The following is a 22,398-nucleotide window of genomic DNA, read 5'->3' on the forward strand; positions in this document are numbered from 1 at the left end:
GAGTAGAGGTAAGGTTATAGGGACAGGATTAGAGGTACAGTGGTGCCTCGCATAACGGACGCCTCGCACAGCGAACGCTGCGCACAACGAACTTCTTGTCTTGATTCGTACAACGGACTTCATTTCACACAACGAAGTCGCCCGAGCTGCATCGTTCAGTGGCGCTACATATTTTAAACCTCCCCCCGCCGCCACCGCATATTTTTAAACCTCCCCCCCCCCCCGCCGCCTGGGGACAGGACATTCCCCTCCCTCCCACCCTTTACACGCACATGGCGCGGGATTAAGCCGAAACTGTGCGCTCCTGGAAGCCTTTTCCCAGGCGAACAGACAAGCCGGAAAAAAGTCTTGTCTTCAGTTCCCTCCTTCCACCCAACTCGCCCTCAGTCCTTCCCCCTCCCCAACCTGAAGAGCACAAAGGTGCATTTACCCGCCTGAGAAAGAGAGCACAAAACAAGCCCCCCCCCTCCCCCGCCCAAGTCTCGAGGCCCACTCCGCAAACCCTCTCCCCCAGAGGTGGCCCGCGAGGACTTGCGCCCGGTTCTGCGCTTACCTATCCGCTGCCAGGCCTGGAAGAGTCCGCACAGCAGCAGCAGTAGCCGCCCCGCACCTCCAGCTCCGCACATCTCTCCCGTCCCCGGCCGCCTTCACCAAACAGAAAACCTTTGGGCCTCCGGTGGGAACTGGCGTCCCAGGCCACGGTAAATGCGTCTTGATGCTGGTCTCTCTCTCTCTACCTGGGCGGCCCCACCTCTCCCCCGTCCCTCCCCGCTCGATAAAGTAAAACCCTCTGTACCGTCTCTGCAGGGAACAGCCGATGTTAGTCAGGCTCAAGAGCTAAAATGAGAATTGTTTAACCCTTCCGCCTCCGGTTTAACCTTTGGTAGCAGGTTCGGGGCTTTTTAACAAGGATCGCTTCTCCTAGAGCAAAGGTTCTCAACCCGACGTAAGAGCCAGACAGGTTTGGAAGCGTGCGGCTGGGTGAGGGAGAGGGCTGGCAGGCTCTGCATATAAGGTGAGGTGGAGGGAGGGAAATGTAGGGCTGCAGAACGAATTATTTTCTTTTACATGTATTCTTATGGGAAAACAGGGCTGCAGAACGAATTATTTTGTTTTAAATGTATTCTTATGGGAAAACGCGTTTCACACAACGAACGTTTCACATAACAAACTTGCTCCTGGAACGGATTAAGTTCGTTGTGTGAGGCACCACTGTAAATTATAAAATTAGTCAGAGACCACTGTTCAGGCAGTGGGCCTGATGGGCCGCTGCGAGAGCGGACCGCTGGGCGAGATGGACCTCTGGTCTGGCTCAGCGGAGGCAACTTCTTATGTTCTTATGATTTATACAAATGATTCAGACGTTGTATAACTCCCCTGGTGAAAGATTCTACATTAATAATAATTTATCAGAGCGTTTTAATTTGCGGAGGGGGGTTAGACAAGGTTGTCCCTTATCTCCTTTGCTTTTTGATATTGTTTTAGAACCCTTGTTGTTAGCCATTCAACAGGTAAAGGGGATACAGGGTATTCCTTGTGCAGATTGGGAGTATAAAATCTCTGTTTATGCAGATGGTATACTGCTTTATTTGAGGAATCCAGAAACTACCATTCCATGCTTACTTGAATTGATAGAGAAATTTGGAAAGTTTTCAGGATATAAGATAAATTGGAACAAGTCAGAAATTCTTCCACTTAATGTGCATTGTACTAAAGGATTATTTGATTCATTCTCATTTGTATGGAAAGAAGATAGAGTAAAATATTTAGGTATTAGAATAAAAAACACACTAGAAGACACAGTGAAGGAGAATGAAAAACTTTTATTAAAGAATGTAACAGAAATGTGCGAGCAATGGAATCCTCTACATCTTTCTTGGTGGGGGAGAGTCCAAACTATTAAAATGATGATATTGCCTGTGGCTTGTTATCAAATGAGTATGATACCAGTTTTTTATCCCAGGACAAGCAGGCAGGTATCCTCACATATGGGTGACGTCATCCGACGGAGCCCCGATGCGGATGCCTCACAAGCAGACTTGCTTGAAGAAACTAGAAGTTTCGAGTTGCCCGCACCGTGCATGCGCGAATGCCTTCCCGCCCAGTATACCGGGCGCATCTCCTCAGTTCTTAGTTTTCCGCGGAGCCGAGAAGTCCATCTTTTTGTCTCTCTCCGGTTACTTCGTCGTTCGTGCCTTCTCTCACCGCGGTTTTGTGTTTATTTTTCTCACAAATCGCTGTGTTACTTATTTTCTTTCTTTTAAAAAAAAAAATTTACTTCCATCCTTTCGTCCGGTACCCGCAGCCGCGGGCTTCGACTTTGCGTTGGCTGTCTTTTTGTCTATGTCCCGGCCTGTTACCGGTTTCAAATGATGTTGCAAGTGCAAGCGCACGATATCCCTTACGGACCCTCACGGATGCTGCCTCAAGTGCCTTGGGCCGAATCATCATCCTACCTCGTGCCTGCCTTGCCAAACACTTAAGCCTCGTGCTTTTAAGCGTCGTTGCTTCCTGGTGGATAATCTCTTCGAGATCAAGTCTTCTAATCTCTTGACATCGAAGGTGTCTTCGGCATCGGCCCCAGTCGACGCCTCTCCTTCTACGGCTTCCACCTCGAGCCTCATCAGACCTTCGTCTTTTGGAGCGGCTCTTGCTTCGACGTCCTCGGCTGCCATATCTTCTCCTGTCTCCTCAGGTCAGATAGCTCAGCACTCGGTTCCGTCAGTGGTGATTAAAGTTTCAAAGCCTCCCAAATCGAAACACTCTCACACCACTGTGCGAGAACCTCCAACCAAGGCAGGTGGGCCGGTTTCAGACGCGGAACCCTCCTTACCGGCTGTGCCCCAGACCTCTTTGGAGAAGCAGATTCTTAAAGTCCTCACTACCATGGGACTTACACTGCTTAATCTGCTTCAGCCTGGGCATGCAGAAGTCTCCCGCGAGGTCGAGCTGCCTATGCTCCGATCTGATCCTCCACACTCGATGCAGGGAGTGGAGTCTCTGCGAGTGGCTGGTTGGGCTTCCAAGCACGAAACGCATAGAGTAGAGTCTATGCGAGTGCATCGACAGGATACCTCCCATTCTACCAAGGGAGTCCAGTCTTCGAAGTTGCTTCAGGGCTCTTCCACGCCTATAGATCTTCGATCAACTGCTTCCAAAGCAATCTCTGCTAGATCTTTGAGATCCAGTCGAGACACAGTTCTCGACATCATTCGAGGCCTACTTCGAGACATTCTTCGAGACATCATTCCTCAAAGCCTCGGTCCTCTCCGGCCTCAACGAGACTTCCAACTTCTCATTCCAAGTCTCCGATGCCCGCTCTCGAAGACATCCCAATGTCCAGTGCATCGTCTAAGTCTCCAGGTTCTTTTATGCCATGGTTTCCTGCCGAGGCTTCTACTTCTTCGACTCCAGTTACCTCGACGTCTTCGAGTCCTTCTCAAAGCCGTGCTACTGCAGATCAGTTATCTTTTTCCTCATTTTTGAGACAGATGGCTGTAGATCTGAATGTTCCACTGGACACTGGCTCTAAGTACTCTAAAGAATACCTCGAGACCATGCACCTTCCTCAACCTCCGGCTGAGTCTTTCAAACTGCCATTGCACAAACTTCTTGATCAGACTTTTACTCGATGCATGCAGACTCCCTTTTCCATTCCAGCAGTTCCAGGAAAGTTAGATGTCAGATATAAAACCGTGCATCATAAAGGTTTTGACAATTCCCAATTGTCGCATCAATCCTTGCTTGTGGAATCCTCTTTAAAGAGATCCCATTCTTCCAGAGTATATGCCACAGTTCCTTCTGGCAGGGAAGGGAAGACCATGAATAAGTTTGGACGTCGCATTTACCAAAATGCTATGATGTCTTCAAAAGTACTCAATTACAACTTTCATTTTATTACGTATTTTGAGTTCCTTTTATCTCTTCTGCTGAAATCTGTGAGTTATCTGGATGACAGCATGCATTTTGAATTCCAAGAAGTCATTGCTTCTTTTTCTCAATTGCGTATCCATCTTCTGCAATCATCTTATGATGCCTTTGAGCTCTCTGCCCGAGCAGCGGCTTGCTCTGTGGCCATGCGTTGTCTAGCCTGGCTTCGCACCATAGATATGGACTCTAACCTTCAAGATCGTCTGGCGAACATCCCCTGTGAAGGCAATGACCTCTTTGATGAGTCCATTGAAGCTGCCACTAAAAAGTTCTCTGACCATGCTAAATCGTTTGCCTCCATAGTCAGACCAAAGCCTAAACCAACTCCATCTAAGCCTACTCGCCTTCCTGTCATCTACCAGAGGCGTTTCCCTCCAATGACGGTGCCTTACAATCGCCCTCCTTTAAAGAAACAGCCATCGCAGAAGCAACAAAAGCCTCAACCTTCTGCTACACCTAAGGCTTCTCAGCCTTTTTGACTGTTTACTCCAGAGTGTAACATCCATCGTTCTGCCTCTGTCTCCTTTTCCACCTATAGGAGGTCGTCTCCATCTTTTTTACAACAGATGGACGGTCATAACATCCGACCTCTGGGTCCTTTACATCATCAGAGAAGGATACTCTCTTCATTTTCATCAGGTTCCACCAGACCTTCCTCCAAGAGAGTATCCTTCCAGTCCATCCCAGACCGCCCTTCTTCTTCAGGAAGCTCAAGCTCTGCTTCGTCTCCATGCCATCGAGCCAGTTCCCTTGGAACAGCAGAGCAGGGGGTTTTACTCCCGTTACTTCCTAGTTCCAAAGAAGACGGGCGATCTGAGACCCATTTTGGATCTCAGGGCTCTCAACAAATTTTTGGTCAAAGAAAAGTTTCGAATGTTGTCCCTAGCATCTCTATATTCCCTTCTCGAGCAGAATGATTGGTTATGCTCTCTGGATCTCAAGGAGGCCTACACTCATATTCCAATCCACCCTGCCTTCCATCAATATCTCAGATTTCGGGTGGGGAATCTGCATTTTCAATACAGAGTACTACCCTTCGGCCTGGCCTCGTCTCCCAGAGTGTTCACCAAGTGCCTGGTAGTGGTAGCCGCAGCTCTACGAAATCATGATCTCCAGGTTTTTCCATACCTAGACGACTGGCTCATCAAAGATTCCACATCTCAAGGGGTTATTGTAGCGACCCAACAGACTACCTGGTTCCTACAAAGTTTGGGATTCGAAATCAACTTTCCCAAATCTCAACTTCAACCCTCTAAGAATCTACAATTCATTGGAGCTGTTCTGGACACTGTCCAACTCAGAGCATTCCTTCCTCAACAATGCCTGGAAGCTCTTCTTCAACTCTGTCACACTGTGTCTTCCCGCTCTTCCATCTCAGCGAGACACATGATAATAATAATAATAATAACAGTTTATATACCGCAATACCGTTAAGTTCTGTGCGGTTTACAATAGATTAAGCGAGGTACAAATTGATTGACTTTAAGAGGGGGGAAGAAGAGAGTTAATAGGACCGGAAATGCATTGTTGAGGAGAAAGAGATTAATAGGGCAGATGACATGATGGTGCTTCTGGGTCACATGGCCTCCACAGTACACGTGACTCCTTTTGCCAGACTTCACCTCAGAATTCCTCAGTGGAGCCTGGCTTCTCAGTGGACGCAGGCTTGCGATCCTCTTTCTCAACACATTACAGTCACTCCTTCCTTGAAGCAGTCTCTCCGTTGGTGGATGCTCTCTTCCAATCTTTCCAGAGGCTTGCTTTTTCAAACGCCCCCTCATCAGAAGGTCCTTATGACAGACTCTTCCACCTACGCTTGGGGCGCTCATCTAGATGGTCTACGTACTCAAGGCCTCTGGACCAGTACGGATCGTCAGTTTCATATCAATCAATTGGAACTCAGAGTGATCCTCAAAGCTCTTCATGCTTTTCAACATCTCCTTCACAACACAGTAGTCCTCGTCCGCACGGACAACCAAGTAGCCATGTATTATGTCAACAAACAGGGAGGGACGGGATCTGCCTCCCTCTGTCAAGAGGCTCTGGAGGTGTGGGACTGGGCGATCCGTCACAACACCTTCCTCAAAGCTGTTTACATTCAAGGAGCTCAGAATTGCTTGGCGGACAACTTGAGTCGTCTCCTGCAACCTCACGAATGGACTCTCCATTCCTCCTCTCTTCATCACATTTTCTCACAGTGGGGAACGCCTCAGATAGACCTCTTTGCAGCTCCCCATAACTTCAAACTGCCTCAGTTTTGCTCCAGGATATACTCTCCTCACCGCCTCGAGGCAGATACTTTTCTTCTTGACTGGACGAATCTGTTCCTCTATGCAATTCCTCCATTCTCTCTCATTCTCAAGACTCTGATAAAGTTGAAGAGCGATCATGCCACCATGATTCTTATCGCTCCTCGGTGGCCGAGACAACCGTGGTACTCCCTTCTACTCCCTTCTACTTCAACTCAGCAGCAGGGAGCCATACCTTCTACCAGTTTTTCCTTCTCTGCTTACACAGAGTCACGGATCTCTACTTCATCCCAACCTACAGTCTTTACACCTGACAGCTTGATACCTCTCAACATAACTCCTCTTCAGTTTTCTCAATCTGTTAGAGATGTTTTAGAAGCTTCTAGAAAGCTTACAACTAGGCAATGCTATCACCAAAAATGGACTAGATTTTCTACATGGTGTTTTACTCATCATAAGGAGCCTCAACATTCCTCCTTATCTTCCGTCTTGGACTATCTTTTGCACTTATCTGATTCTGGCCTCAAGTCTACATCCATACGAGTCCATCTCAGTGCAATTGCGGCTTTTCATCAGCCTATTAAAGGGAAACCCCTTTCTGCTCATCCGGTGATTTCCAGATTCATGAAAGGACTTTTCAATATCAAACCTCCTCTCAAACCACCCCCTGTGGTTTGGGACCTCAACGTTGTCCTTTCTCAACTCATGAAGCCTCCATTTGAACCAATTGACAAGGCTCTTTTGAAGTATCTCACTTGGAAAGTAGTATTTCTCATTGCTCTCACTTCTGCTCGATGAGTCAGTGAACTACAAGCTTTGGTTACTGATCCACCATTCACTGTGTTCCATCATGACAAGGTGGTCCTTCGTACTCATCCGAAATTCCTACCTAAAGTGGTCTCAGAATTTCATCTCAACCAGTCCATCGTACTTCCAGTATTTTTTCCAAAGCCTCATTCTCACCCTGGAGAGTCAGCTCTTCATACTCTGGACTGTAAACGTGCTTTGGCCTTCTACTTGGAACGTACCAAACCTCCTTCGATCCAAATAAGTTGGGACATCCAATTTCTAAACGCACCATATCCAATTGGATGGCGGCTTGTATCTCTTTCTGCTATGCCCAGGTTGGCTTACCCCATCACAGTAAAGTCACAGCCCATAAAGTCAGAACAATGGCAGCTTCTGTAGCTTTCCTCAGATCTACACCTATTGAGGAAATCTGCAAGGCTGCTACTTGGTCCTCGGTTCATACATTCACTACTCACTATTGTCTGGATACTTTCTCCAGACGGGATGGTCAGTTTGGCCAAACTGTTTTACAAAATTTATTCTCCTAAATTGCCAACTCCCTCCATCCCATTCTGGTTAGCTTGGAGGTCACCCATATGTGAGAATACCTGCCTGCTTGTCCTGGGATAAAGCACAGTTACTTACCGTAACAGGTGTTGTCCAGGGACAGCAGGCAGCTATTCTCACAACCCACCCACCTCCCCTGATTGGCTTCTCTGCTAGCTATCTGAACTGAGGAGACGCGCCCGGTGTACTGGGCGGGAAGACACTCGCGCATGCGCGGTGCGGGTGACTCAAAACTTCTAGTTTCTTCAAGAAAGTCATCTTGTGAGGCGTCCGCATCGGGGCTCCGTCGGATGGCGTCACCCATATGTGAGAATAGCTGCCTGCTGTCCCTGGATAACACCTGTTACGGTAAGTAACTGTGCTTTTTCAGGGGTCCTTTTATAAAAAGTTAAATGGTATTCTTACAAAATTTGTTTGGCTGGCTAAAATGCCTAGAATTGCCTTAGTATCTTTACAAAAATCAATTATGGAGGGTGGGGTAAATTTTCCAAACTTTTATAGGTATCATCAAGCCTATATTTTACGCCAGGGTATGTATTAAGTCCTCCCAGAGCTCATGGAAAATACCCCAGATTGGTTGTATTTGGAATGGCGACTCATGTTTCCTATAAATTTATTTCATGTTCTTAGTGTCAAGATGCCAAAAAATATAAAGAGAATAGAATATTGATGGACACATGGAAAACATTGCGTTATGTTAGTAATTTAACTCCTAACCCAATACACAAATCAACAAATCAATCTTTATGGCTAAACTCCAAGACTCAAATTGGCTTATGGAAGCATTGGATTATTGCAGGTATACGAACTTTAAATGATGTTATTTCAAATGGTAAACTGCTTGAGTTTTCACAGTTGCAACATAAATATGGTCTAAACAAATCACAAAGCTTTAAATGGTTGCAGCTGAAGCAGGCTATTCAGGAGGGGTTCCCTGAATGGAAAAATCTTAGCAATCAGTATAGTCTGGAATTCTTATGCTTCCAGGCGGATTTCTTGGGACACCAAGCCGCACAGTGGTATAAATTGATATCTGGATTTATGAATAAAAAACCAAAGACTGGCCTTAGAGACATTTGGAGCATTGAGATTAAGCATCAAATTTCTGCATCTTGAGATGGATAACCTGGACATACAGGCCTCACTTGTGTATGATGGACACTACAGACATTTTAAACCTATATTTTCCCATAGCCAGGCCCAGCCTGTTCCTTGCTGTCTGTGAACACATGTATCCTTTGAAATGCTAACCGAGCTGGCCTTTGTGCTGCAAAGTTCCTGTCTCCATTCCCTGCTGGGAGGATATTTCTCCAAGGTTCTGCTGAACTGTTATCAGTGCTGTATGACTTCATATACCAGGCACCCTGGAAAGCCATAAAACATTTATAACGAGCAAGGATCCCTGCAGGATGATGTGGGTGTATCGAGATGAGAGAACTTGGTACCAAAACATTTGCTCCCTGTCTCTGAAGCGAATTATGGGAACCAAGCAGCTGGATTGTTGAAAGGTCACCCTGGCCAACTTTCAGCATACAAGGACGCCATCCTGAAGATGCACAGAATTGTAAAACCACTAATTAGCATCTGCAAGGTGATAAGGATCTCAGCGCTGGAGGAAGAAAGTTCACCAAGCATTCTCTGTTTCTGCAAGGGCCCCCCTTCTGTGGGGGAGGGGAAGTGAGAGAGGCGTAGACTAAGAGGAGGAATAGTTAGATATACATTTTTGTACCAATAGGGAGTCACATGACCAGAATTCGGGGATGTACTTTTTGGAACAAAGGAAGAATTTCTCTGTATAAAAAACACGTGCATCACAGCCTGAGAGACATTCACTTGGTATGCCAGCAGGGACATGCTAGCCCCCTGCTAGGCATATGGGTGTAAGTTCTTCTCTCCATTGCATATTCTGAACTGACAATATATTTTTCTGCTATGCCTTTGCTGCAGTAATTTTGTAAGTTTTTATACTAACAATAAACAAATATTGTCTGTTTTTGAAACATACAATGCTGTCTCGTAGTTATTCTATCTCATTGGCCACGAATTTGGTCTTGGAGAATGAGAAGTACAGTGTCCGCATCTATGAGACAAACTTGGTTCTTTTTGTTACATAGAGCTTTTTGGACCCCAGTTAGATTACAAAAGTTAGATAGCTCTAAGTCTAATAGATGCTGGCACTGTAATCTGGAAGCAGGGACTCTGGATCACTTAATATTCTATTGTCCCTACATCATGGTTTTTTGGAAATCAATTTGGTCTCAAATGAATTGTTTATTAGAAAATCATGTAGCTCTATTGTATGACACAATTTTATTTGGAACATCTATGAGAATAAAAAGTCAAATTTCAGCAAATAATAACACACTTTTATTAATAATAACAGGAGTTGCCATTTAGCATATCACCAGTAATTGGAAAGATTACACCAGACTTAATTACACCTTCTGGTGGAACTCATTGTGCCATATATATAAAATGGAAAGCATAATTGCCATACAAAAAGGGAATATAATAATTTTAAAAAGATTTGGGGGCCACTGATAGCATATTGTAATGATTAGACATCTTTTTACGTAAAAAGTATATTATAGTAATGGAAAGGGGGGAGATATATAGTTATACTATTTGGTTTTTCAGTATTTTTGAATATAATATATGTATAATAATATGCTTGATTTATATTATTTCTGGAAGGGGAGGGGAGGGATTTATATTTATGTTCTATGATATTAATAGTTTTGATTTTCAAGTGATCTGTTTGATTTACTTGATATAATATTGTACACTTGTTATAAGATGCAAAAATGAATAAAGATTTTGAAAAAAAAGAAGCTCAACTGTTTTTGAATCTTATCCCCTTCAAAGTGGCAGGGGGAGGTGGAGAGGCCAAATTTCCAAAAGCAATACAGCCATGTAAATAACTGAAAATTGCCTTCCTGGGGGATGGTAGCTGGTGAGAGAAAGCACATGTAGTTGTATATTTCTAAAATTGCATGTTTTAGCTGAATAAATCACCAGCAGAAGATATAAAGCATGTTTTGTGTCCTTTTCACAATTAAAATGAGCATATTATTTTCACTTGAATGCAAGCAGTGTGAAATAACCATGAGGGGCCAGACAGAGTTGGGGTTTAGAAATGAGGACTCCATGAAGTCAATGACAGTTATTCTCCTTTCTAGTAAATTATTGGAGCCTCTGGGTGATATCTGATGCCTGACCTGTTCCTCTCTGTCTTCATGTTCACAGGGCAGTGGGACACAAGGTGTATGGGGGTCAGTACCGAGAGCAGATAGTGGAGAAGCTGAGGCGAGCAGCTGAGCAGTGCGATTGCCTACAATGTTTTTTTGTAATCCACTCCATGGGAGGAGGTAAGATCTGGAAGTGGAGCCGAGCAGCACTGTAGAGGAATTAGGACTAAAATTCAGCACTTTACAGAGCACTGGAGATTCTTGAAGTCCTAGCTAGCATGTACAATTTAATTTCAGATGGATCCATATGGCCATTCATCTTCCTACATTTTTACTCGGAGAAGAGTTAAGCTCTGGAACGCATTGCCAGAGGTTGTGGTAAGAGCGGACAGCGTAGCTTGTTTTAAGAAAGGTTTGGACAAGTTCCTGGAGGAAAAGTCTTTTATTGAGACAGACATGGGAGAAGCCACTGCTTTCCCTGTATTGGTAGCATGGAATATTGCTACACCTTGGGTCTTGGCCAGGTACTAGTGACCTGGATTGGCCACTGTGAGAACGGGGTACTGGGCTTGATGGACCATTGGTCTGACCCACTAAGGCTATTCTTATTTTCTTATGTTCTTATATTTCTCCAGGAAACAGCCGCCTATTTCTCTTACATCTCATTCCACGAGAGGCTGTTTACAGCACCGTCATGTGATTGACCCTCGATTGGGGGCCACTTTATAGGCAGCTGCTGATATCAACACCATATAGAGAATCTAGACTTACCTGTATGCTCTTTTTTCAAAAGAAACAGAGACTAGGGGGACACACAATGAATTTATAAAGTTATATGTGTACAGTAAGAGAAATACGAGAATATTTTAGGATGCACCAGGGAGGGGAAGGCCCGCCTTTTTGAACATAAGAACATAACATAAGAACATAAGAAGCGCCATCTCCGGATCAGACCTTCGGTCCATCAAGTCCGGCGATCCGCACACGCGGAGGCCCTGCTAGGTATTCACCTGGCTTATTTTATAGCCACTAACTCAAAAACTATCACCCAAAGTGGCTCTAAAAAGTATGCTACCAAAAATTATACAAAAATACCACTTATACTAGTGTTACACCCACATACACTTCTTTTTTTCTTTTTTTCTTTTTTTCAATTTTCTTTTAATTATTTATCAACACTTGCAATAAACTTTTCAATTCACTCAGGAAAAAGCCTCAGAGTAGGAGCCCACGTACAGTCCAATCATAGACTTTACTTCCAGCGTGGTTTTTTTTGCTCCGTGGTTCCAATCATTGGCTAAAAAAACCTGAGACTCAGTTTTATTGCTAAATAGTCTAAAATATTTCTATATTACTGAATTATCTAAAAAGTTTCTATCATAAATATCTTAATCAATCTTAGCAAACGCTACTTCTTTTTTTATCAGTACTGGTTGTGGAAGCAACACTATAGTAGTTTGAAAAAACTAGCAACCAAGCACTTATCTTATTTCAGCGTTCATTTTGTATGTTGTCATGCTACCAGTTCATTGCCGCTGCCTGCCGACGTTTCGCGGATAACACACTTAATCCGCTGCTTCAGGGCTACTGGCAGAAGCATTCAAGCATTGTGCTCAACTGTACATACTGCGAAAAGAGAAGGAAACACGCTCAGTAACTTTCCTAATCCTACTTCACATTTAACAGAGTGTAACTTACTGTTCTCAGCTGCACAGGAGTTTTTCAAACCGAGGCAGAATAGTCCCGGCTGTCATTATATACTCTAGCAATCATATGCTGACAAAGGACGTTATATTACGTATTGACGTCATAGTTCCCGACGTTAACCCTTAACCTTTTAGCCAATGATTGGAACCACGGAGCAAAAAAAAACCACGCTGGAAGTAAAGTCTATGATTGGACTGTACGTGGGCTCCTACTCTGAGGCTTTTTCCTGAGTGAATTGAAAAGTTTATTGCAAGTGTTGATAAATAATTAAAAGAAAATTGAAAAAAAGAAAAAAAGAAAAAAAGAAGTGTATGTGGGTGTAACACTAGTATAAGTGGTATTTTTGTATAATTTTTGGTAGCATTATTTTATAGCCAACCATATCTTTATATGCCTATCTCAAGGAGATATGCATCTAGTTTGCTTTTGAAGCCTAGGACTGTCGATTCCGCAATAATCTCCCCTGGGAGAGTATTCCAGATGTCAACCACTCTCTGTGTGAAGCAGAACTTCCTGATATTAGTCCTGAACTTGTCCCCCCTTAGCTTCATTTCATGTCCTCTTGTCCGTGTCAAATTGGACAATGTAAATAATCTTCTCTGCTCTATTTTGTCGATTCCTTTCAGTATTTTGAAGGTCTCGATCATATCCCCACGCAGTCTCCTTTTCTCAAGGGAGAACAATCCCAGTGTTTTAAGTCGATCCTCATATTCCAGTTTCTCCATACCCTTCACTAGTTTAGTTGCTCATCTCTGCACCCTCTCCAGCAGTTTTATATCCTTCTTTAGGTAGGGAGACCAATGTTGGACGCAGTATTCCAAGTGGGGTCTGACCATTGCCCTATAAAGCGGCATTATAACTTTCTCCGATCTACTCGAGATTCCTTTCTTTATCATGCCCAACATTCTATTTGCCTTATTTGCCGCTGCCACGCATTGTGCCGACGGCTTCAGGGTCCTATCTATCAGTACACCCAGATCTCTTTCTTGTTCACTTTTCCCCAGAGTTGCACCTGACATTCTGTACTCGTATTCCTTATTTTTACTGCCTAAATGCATTACCTTGCATTTCTCCACGTTGAACTTCATCTGCCATTTCTCCGCCCATTTTTCTAACCGACACAAATCGCTCTGGAGTTCCTCACTGTCCTCCTGCGATCTGATTGCCCGGCAGAGTTTTGTGTCGTCTGCAAACTTGATGATCTCACTGGATGTTCCGTTTTCCAGGTCATTGATATAAATATTAAAAAGGATCGGCCCAAGTACCGAGCCCTGGGGCACACCACTAGTCACTCTCTCCCAGTCGGAGAACTTCCCATTTATGCCCACTCTCTGCTTTCGGTTTTCCAGCCATTTGCCTATCCATCTTTGTATATCTCCCTCTATGCCATGGCTTTGTAGCTTCCTGAGAAGTCTTTCGTGTGGAACTTTGTCAAATGCTTTCTGGAAGTCCAAGTATATTATGTCCACCGGCTTTCCACTATCAATTTGCTCGTTCACGGGCTGGGCCTGCTGGCCGGATGGAGTAGGCATCCCTCCAGCCAACCATTGTAAATAAGTAAAGGGAGAGGGAGCGAGGGGTCGTCAGAAGCATGGGGAGGGGTGTCAGGACATTGTTGCTTGGTGACGGGAGAGAGTGGGCATCCCTCCTGCCGATTTTCAATTTGAGTTTTTTTAAATTATTGCATTTATGCTGTGCAGTGGCCTATTACTACCACCAGCAAATTTAGTGAATCTTCGTTACTCTCCGCCAACCTCATTTGCATGTGAGGTTTTTGGAGAATGACTCGCCTTTTTGAAATTGCTACAATAATGACTGTGACAACGGCCCATCGGATTTAAGAATCTAACCCAGAGTGTTTTGACCCCTGAGGCAGGCGTACTTTTGCCACATATGGTGCGTCTGCTCAGAAGGAGCATTTCTTGCTTCCGATACAAAAATTTTGATGATTTTAACACAACGTTAACATTGGTCATCCCGGACTCCTGAGGAAGGAGTGTTTCTCCGAAACACGGACCATGTATATGAGAGCCATTTTTTAAGGATTACAATTTTGTATACTTTTTAAAGAAAGATTTCTGCAGTTTATTTCTTGTTTTCACACCGAGCATTTTTTATTTTTAAGTCATTTGTTGAGCCCTACTCTTTTCACTGATTCTTTCTTCTTTTGTCAGCTTTCAGGCAGCTACCTTCAGATTCCTCCAGCTCTGTCATTGTTTATTCTTAGGTACGGGATCTGGACTGGGTACTTTTGTGTTAAATACACTCGAGGAAGAGTTCCCTGAGGTCTATAGGTTTGTTACTTCAGTTTATCCTTCTGCTGAGGACGATGTCATCACTTCCCCATACAACAGCGTTCTGGCCATGAAGGAGCTGACAGAGCATGCTGACTGTGTCCTACCAATTGAAAATCAGGTAAGGGACTCAAAAGGAATTGTTCATGCTTGTATAAACCGCCAGTCTTTGCTCATATAAAAGAACATAAGAATAGCCATACTTAGTCAGACCAGTGGTCTCAAACTCAAACCCTTTGCAGGGCCACATTTTGGATTTGGAGGTACTTGGAAGGCCTCAGAAAAAATAGTTAATGTCTTATTAAAGAAATGACAATTTTTCATGAGATAAAACTTTTTATAGTTTATAAACCTTTCCTTTTGGCTAAGTCTTAATAATAATACAGTCAAACCTCGGTTTGCGAGTAACGCGGATTGCGAGTGTTTTGCAAGACAAGAAAAACATTCTCGCAAATCTTATCTCGCAAACTGAGCGTTGACTCGATTTGCGAGCACCCCTCCTCCATAGAACCGACATCGCTCCCCCCACTCGCGAATGCCACCCCCCATCCGCCCGCCCGAACAGCATTCATCCTTACCCCATCTGGCACCGGCACGCAGCCCACAGGACATGCCGGTGTCGGTGAAAGAATTCCTGCCTCTTGCCTGGGCCTTGAGCATCTGCGCATGCTGAAGGCCTTCTGGTTCTCGCTCTCTCCGAGATTGTCCGAGATTCTCTGGAGAGTGTGGCGCAGTAGTTAAAGCTACAGCCTAGCACCCTGTGGTTGTGGGTTCAACCCCACGCTGCTCCTTGTGACCCTGGGCAAGTCACTTAATCCCCCCATTGCCCCAAGCACGTTAGATAGAGTACGAACCTACCAGGACAGATAGAGAAAAATGCTTGAGTACCTGACTATAAACCATTTAGACTATAAATGGTATATAAATACTAAAAAAATAAATAATAATAAATAGCGGTGTGTCCTGATACACCACCAAGGGCCACAGGTACACATTTTTTAAGATCAGCAAGATAAGGAGGACACCACTGGAAGCTTCCCCTGACCAGTTAAATATTCCAGAAGTCCTAGTGTTTGTCTGCGTTCTCTCTGGCAAACTTCAGTCTGGTCTTGATGTTTCTCTTAGAGAGCACAGCTCCCATGCAAGTTAAATTTGTGCAGTCTCTTTCCGATTGTAGAGGCATGCACTTTCACATCAACAGTAGCAAGAGTCTGATGTGATGACATTTTAAGGTTTTTAGAGACTTCTTTTAGCATCTTGCGGACTACTATGGAGATCAACTTGCTTAGACGGCCAGACCTGGGCATGTTGGCAGTTGTTTGGAAAATCCTCCACTGATACATGTATAATGTAAAATTCTTTTGAGATCTTTTTAAATCCCTTACCAGACTTATAAGCTGCTACAATCTTCTTTCTGAAGGCTTCAGACAGCTCTTTGATTTCACCATGGTGTTCATTCTCACTGCAGCAGTCATGAGTAGTGCTGCCCGATTCAGGAAAAAAGTTTCGATTCGATTCAGCTTATTGAATCAATTTTTCGATTCGATTTTCATGCCCAATTGGATGTTGTTGTTGTTTTTTTTTTGGGGGGGGGTTCAAACATCCTGGTGGGTATATTTTTTAGCCTTCTCCTAACCACACTGGCGCTGTGGTATAAACAAACAAAAAAGACTTTCCCTCTCTCTGTTAAATCTTAACTCATGTTTGTGGTCTAACACCAGCTCTGGCAGGAAACACATTTCAAATCTGACATATTATAATCACAAAATAGAAAATAAAATTATTTTTTCTACCTTTTGTTGTCTGGTCATTATTCGAATCATATTGATCCCAGGCTCTGCAACAAATATCATCTGATAACCCACTTGCCAGGGTCTCCTGCCCATTTGTCATTTTCTTCTTTCTCTGTATTAACCCTTCATCTTCCATCGCTGTCCTCCCCTTCCCTCTCCCGGAGGTCTGGCATCTTTCCTTTTTTCGTCTCCATCCCCGCAGTTGCAGCGATGGTCCCCCCATCCCCAGATCCACCATCTCTCCTTTTCTCAACTACCCTTTCATCCAGCATCTCTCTCTTGTTCCCCACTACTCCAGGATCCACCAGCTCTCCCTTTCTCTTCCAAACTACTCTCCTATCCAGTATCTCTTTCCCCCCTACACCCTCCCTTGTGTCCAACTTCTCTTCCTTTCTGTTCCTTCTCTCCCTAAATCCTATTGTCCATCATCTCTCTCCCTTTCCTCTGTTTTTAGACCCATTATTTCTTTCCCCCTCCCCCCCTTAGTCCAGCATATGCACATCTCTTTGGACCCACCCTTCCCTCCCTCCTCTGTGTACTTCTACACCAGGGCCTCCACCCCCCTCCGACCTCCGGTCTCACCTCCAGCTAATTATGGCAGCCTGCAGTGGATCGCTGGTGCAGTAGCGATTCTAGTAGGCTGCTGTCGGGCTCCACAGCACATTCCCTCTGCCGTGGTCCCGCCCCTCCTCTGATGTCAAGGGCAGGAGCAGAAGCGGCAGTGGACGGCCAGCAAGAGGCAGTGCTGCCGCTCCTGCTTTAGGAGACCTGAATGAATCAGTGAGCCCAATTTTTTTTTTTTTTTAATGAATCGATTTGAATCGATTCACCAAAGTGATCTTATGGGGACAGACTTAAAGATCTCAGTCTGTATACTTTGGAGGAAAGGCGGGAGATATGATAGAGATGTTTAAATACCTATGTGGCATAAAGGAAGCTCTGAAATGAGAGGGCACAGGATGAAGTTAAAAGGTGATAGGCTCCGGAGTAAGCTAAGGAAATACTTTTTTACAGAAAGTCTTCCGATAGAGGTGGTGGAGACAGAGATTGCGTCTGAATTCAAGAAAGACTGGGATAGTCACATGGGATGGGCAGACTGGATGGGCCATTTGGCTTTTATCTGCCATCATATTTCTGTGTTTCAAAGGAAGATCCAAGTAATATTTCCAAAAATCATAGATCCATAAGTTGCCTATCTACAGTCTCTAAGCTGTTCACTGTGACCATAATAATGACTTTAATGATGGCATTTGGGACTAAAGACCAGTTAATGCTAAATAAAGTCATCACAGCAGAAATCTCAGTGTGGCACGTTTGATAGCATCTTGCATTCCTGCATAATAGAGTCTTGAAATATGTAAAATAAAATTGAGACTGATTCATTACTTGAAGTTCGACTCCATCTGAAATATGAAACTGGACAGTTTGTCATTTGAAGAGCGATTTCAGGGAGGCTCCCTCTCGCACGCTTATTTTCTGTGGCGCTTAATGCATTGAGTGGTGCTTAGTGCGATTCGACAAGGCACGTGTACCTTTTATAGACTCACACATCGCTTTTTTGGCCTAAATCCCTGCACCTTAACTTGTCTGCACACTGGGCGTATTCTATGCCTAGCTTTTAGGAACACCCACGCCCCCTTTTCAAATTCGTGTACCAGAACTGGCGCATACTTTTTATAGAATTGCCTTTTCCAAGTTGTGCGTCTAACTTTTAATTAATGCCAATTGCACCAATTAGGCCTATGAAACCATTAAACTGTGTGAACACCCAACCTAAGGTGCCATGTACGGTATTTGGGGGCCTGTACGCAATTCCTTTAGCTACAGATTTAGTCTTAATCAAAAAGATTTAACAATCTAGAAGTAATATGATCACTTTTAGTGTTGTTAGATGAATTGAAGCAGCTTCTCATGAAACAGAATAGTTTGAAGGCAACCTGCTTTTAGAGAAAAACTGAGTAAAACTGAAAACAGCGCCCTGACTAATGACTGGTATAAATGAACTTCAACAGGAAGATATTTGTGTCATAATCTAAGAAAAGGGACCGAGTCTTAGAAACTGAGTAATCGAGAAGATGCTGATTCAAATGCAACAAACCACATCTTTCTATCAGTTGATTTGCCAGAGATCGACCGGTTCAATTAACAAATTGCTGTATCTGATAAATAGAACCCAACTGACATTGTTGCCTCGTTTCACAAGTAAGCGACACGTTTAGAAATAGAGGAAGCAGCACAATTCATTTGAGAAAAGATCAGCCAAGAATATTAGAGAGAAAGGTTCTGTCTTGACAAGTTGCCCATCCAGACAGAAATTCTCTTTGGCAAGATGCAAGTGCAACAGAAAACATCAGCACTGTTAGATGTTAAAGCAACCCTTCTCGCTTCCTTAGAGATCCTGCAACAGAGTAGCAACACCCAAGGAATGGGCCACAGTTAGGTTCTGCTTTATACAGGGTGTCATTTGTAATATTTCATACACCATGAGGAATAGGAAGGAAGGAGGTTAAAGAATTTAAGATTGCCAGCATAGTTTGTAATTGGTAAAGAGTAGGTGTTGCTTCTCTCGGTTTAAAATATAGTGCAATATGTACTTCAGATGTATTGCTTTATTTTAACTCCCACCAGAAATATTTCGAACTACCAAGCACACAAGCTCCCAGGGCAGTGCTGTTTTCATAGCAAAACGAAAGAAAAAGTCATCCATCCATCATAGGCAGAGAAAACTTTTGTTGCTATGAGCAGGAACCCTCTGCAAAATATACTTATGTTTAAATCCAAAACAAAGAGGAGCAACGCGTTTCTAATCTGCACACAAAAAAGTAACACATGAAATTATCTGGCTGGCTGGCTGGCTTTTTATTTATTTATTTATTTTGATTTCTATCCCATTCTCCCAGAAGCTCAGAACGGGTTACAAGTAGACATTCACAATCGTTTGAAAACAGACTGGTCATGACAACAAATAGGTTACAGTAGACAATAACAGCTTATTCTAAAGACCAGACTGGTCATAGCGAAAAGTACTAGGAGAAGTACCGTATTTTCACGTAGATAATGCGCACCGTGTAAAACGCGCACACGGGTATAGCATGCGAAAAACACAAATTTATGTACAGAAATGTTTATATACCGCGCACACCCGTATACCGCGCATGCTGCCCGACTCTCCTTTCGCCTGCCCCGACTCTCCTCTGGCCACCCCGACTCTCCTTTCGCCCGCCCCGACTCTCCTCTGGCCACCCCGACTCTCCTTTCGCCCGCCCCGACTCTCCTCTCCCCCTTGAAGTCCTGTCCCCACCCTGAAAGCCTGATGCCCCCCCCGAATCCGATTCACCCCCTCCCCCCGCAGGACCGCTCGCACCCCCACCCCGAAGGACCACACGCACGCACCCGCACCCCCACCCCGAAGGACCGCTCGCATGCACACCCAACCGCACCCCCACCCTGAAGGACCGCTCGCACCCCCACAGCCTCCCGACCCCCCCCATCATGTAGAAGCTCCTACCAATGTCCTGCTGCTTCCTCTTGGCCGTCCCGACTCCCCGACACAATCGGGGCAAGAGGGAGCTCAAGCCCTCTTGCCCCAGCCAACCGCGGCACCCCCGACACGATCGGGGCAAAAGGGAGCCCAAGCCCTCTTGCCCCGCCGACTCCCCAACTCCCCGACAATATCGGGCCAGGAGGGAGCCCAAGTCCTCCTGGCCCTGGCGGCCCCCCCCCCCCGCTAGTTGTTCGGGCCAGGAGGGAGCCCAAACCCTCCTGGCCACGGCGACCCCCTACCCCCACCCCGCACTACAGGGCAGGAGGGATCCCAGGCCCTCCTGCCCTCGACACAAACCCCCCTCACCCCCAACGACCGCCTCCCCCAAGAACCTCCGACCGCCCCCCCAGCCGACCCGCGACCCCCCTGGCCGACCCCCACCCCCCTTCCCCGTACCTTTGTGTAGTTGGCCGGACAGACGGGAGCCAAACCCGCCTGTCCGGCAGGCAGCCAACGACGGAATGAGGCCGGATTGGCCCATCCGTCCCAAAGCTCCGCCTACTGGTGGGGCCTAAGGCGCCTGGGCCAATCAGAATAGGCCCGGGAGCCTTAGGTCCCTCCTGGGGGTGGGGCCTTGGGCACATGGTCGGGTTGGGCTCCCTCCTGGCCCGAACAACTAGGGGGGGGTCGCCAGGGCCAGGAGGACTTGGGCTCCCTCCTGGCCCGATATTGTCGGGGAGTTGGGGAGTCGGCGGGGCAAGAGGGCTTGGGCTCCCTTTTGCCACGATCGTGTCGGGGAGTCGGGGGGGCAAGAGGGCTTGAGCTCCCTCTTGCCCCGATCGTGTCGGGGGTGCCGCGGTTGGCTGGGGCAAGAGGGCTTGAGCTCTCTCTTGCCCCGATCGTGTCAGGGGTGCCGCGGTTGGCTGGGGTAAGAAGCTTGAGCTCCCTCTTGCCCCGATCGTGTCGGGTGTCGGGTCCGCCAAGAGGAAGCAACAGGACACCGGTAGGAGCTTCTACATGATGGGGGGGGGTCGGGAGGCTGTGGGGGTGCGAGCGGTCCTTCGAGGTGGCGGTGCGGGTGCGTGCGAGCGGTCCTGCGGGGGGGTGAATCGGACGTCGGGGGGGAACTATGTAAAAAAAATTTTGTACAATGCGCTCAAATATAACGTGCAAGGGTATGCGCGGTACGTAAAAACCACGTATAACGCGCGCGTTATATGCGAGAAAATACGTTATATTGAGGAGGCAGTTTAATGGCCCGATTGGCAGAAGAGGAAGGTCTTTACTGCTCTGCAGAAGGTCATTAGTGAGTCTAGAGATCTGATCTGTGTGGGTAGTTGGTTCCATAGCTGAGGTAGGAAATGGCTGTAGGATCTTTTGTATGCTGTACTCATTTGGAGGGATCTCTCTGTGGGAATGCTGAGTCTTGTTCTGCTTTGGAGCGGAGGGGGCAGTTGAAAACAGCACTGCCCTGGGAGCTTGTGTGCTTGATAGTTCGAAATATTTCTAGTGGGAGTTTTTGTTTTGTTTGGATGGTATCTATTACCCCCCAGCCTCTTTTTTCGGTTCACGGAAGTTTCGCCCCCCACATTTCGCCCCCAGCAATTCGCCCCTCACATTTCGCCCCCGCACATTTCGCCCCCCGGATGTTTCGCCCCCACACATTTCGCCCCCCGGATGTTTCGCCCCCACACATTTCGCCCCCGCACATTTCGCCCCCAGCAATTCGCCCCCCACATTTCGCCCCCACACATTTCGCCCCCAGCAATTCGCCCCTCACATTTCGCCCCCCACATTTCGCCCCCAGGTATTTTTCGCCCCCACACATTTCGGAGCGCAAATCCTTACCTCACGGGCCCTCAGTCCAGCTGCTGGGGAGGGAGTCGAAGTCTGGCCCCGCCCCCGCGATCCGCTAGGACATGAAGGGGGATCGGGGCTTCGGCTCCCGATGTTTAAAAAAAAAAAAAAAAAAATGGAGGGCGGAAAGGAGCGGTCCGCCCTGCACGGGCGTACCTTCTGCTTGGGAGCGTCGCGCTTTCCCTGCGCCCTGCTTCCCGGCTCTCTCCTCGTGTGGCTGGGGCAGGGTAAAGGGTGGGGGGGGCTGCTTGAGAGGAGTCGCCGCTGGAGAGGAGTCGCTAGCCGCGCCGGCGTTTCTGAGCCGGCGACTCCTTCCTCCTAGGGCGCGGGTCGCGTTGGCGCTGCGACAGCGTTCCGGGCCGGCCTCTCCCTCCCCCCCCAGGCCACGGGCCGCAACTCCCTCCTCACATGCCGCGGGCCGCGTGGGGACCAGTTTAGCGTAGTGGCCAGCGCTAAAAAAGGGAGGGCGGAAAGGAGCGGTCCGCCCCGCACGGGCGTACCTTCTGCTTGGGAGCGTCGCGCTTTCCCTGCACCCTGCTT

The 22,398-nt window shown here is 46.3% G+C and overlaps 1 protein-coding gene across 3 annotated transcripts in view; it reads left to right on the plus strand.

Annotated features, from left to right (window-relative positions):
- TUBE1 (tubulin epsilon 1) overlaps nt 1–22,398 on the plus strand; it is a 99,699-nt gene that overhangs the window by 29,421 nt on the left and 47,880 nt on the right. For all 3 annotated transcript variants that reach the window (XM_033939736.1, XM_033939735.1, XM_033939737.1), the window contains exons 6-7: nt 10,782–10,903; nt 14,658–14,845. In XM_033939736.1, the coding sequence (XP_033795627.1) occupies nt 10,782–10,903; nt 14,658–14,845 (310 nt within the window). The remainder of the gene's footprint in view (nt 1–10,781; nt 10,904–14,657; nt 14,846–22,398) is intronic.

The sequence above is a fragment of the Geotrypetes seraphini genome, chromosome 3 (genome assembly GCF_902459505.1).
Source record: "Geotrypetes seraphini chromosome 3, aGeoSer1.1, whole genome shotgun sequence".
NCBI classification, from domain to species: domain Eukaryota; kingdom Metazoa; phylum Chordata; class Amphibia; order Gymnophiona; family Dermophiidae; genus Geotrypetes; species Geotrypetes seraphini.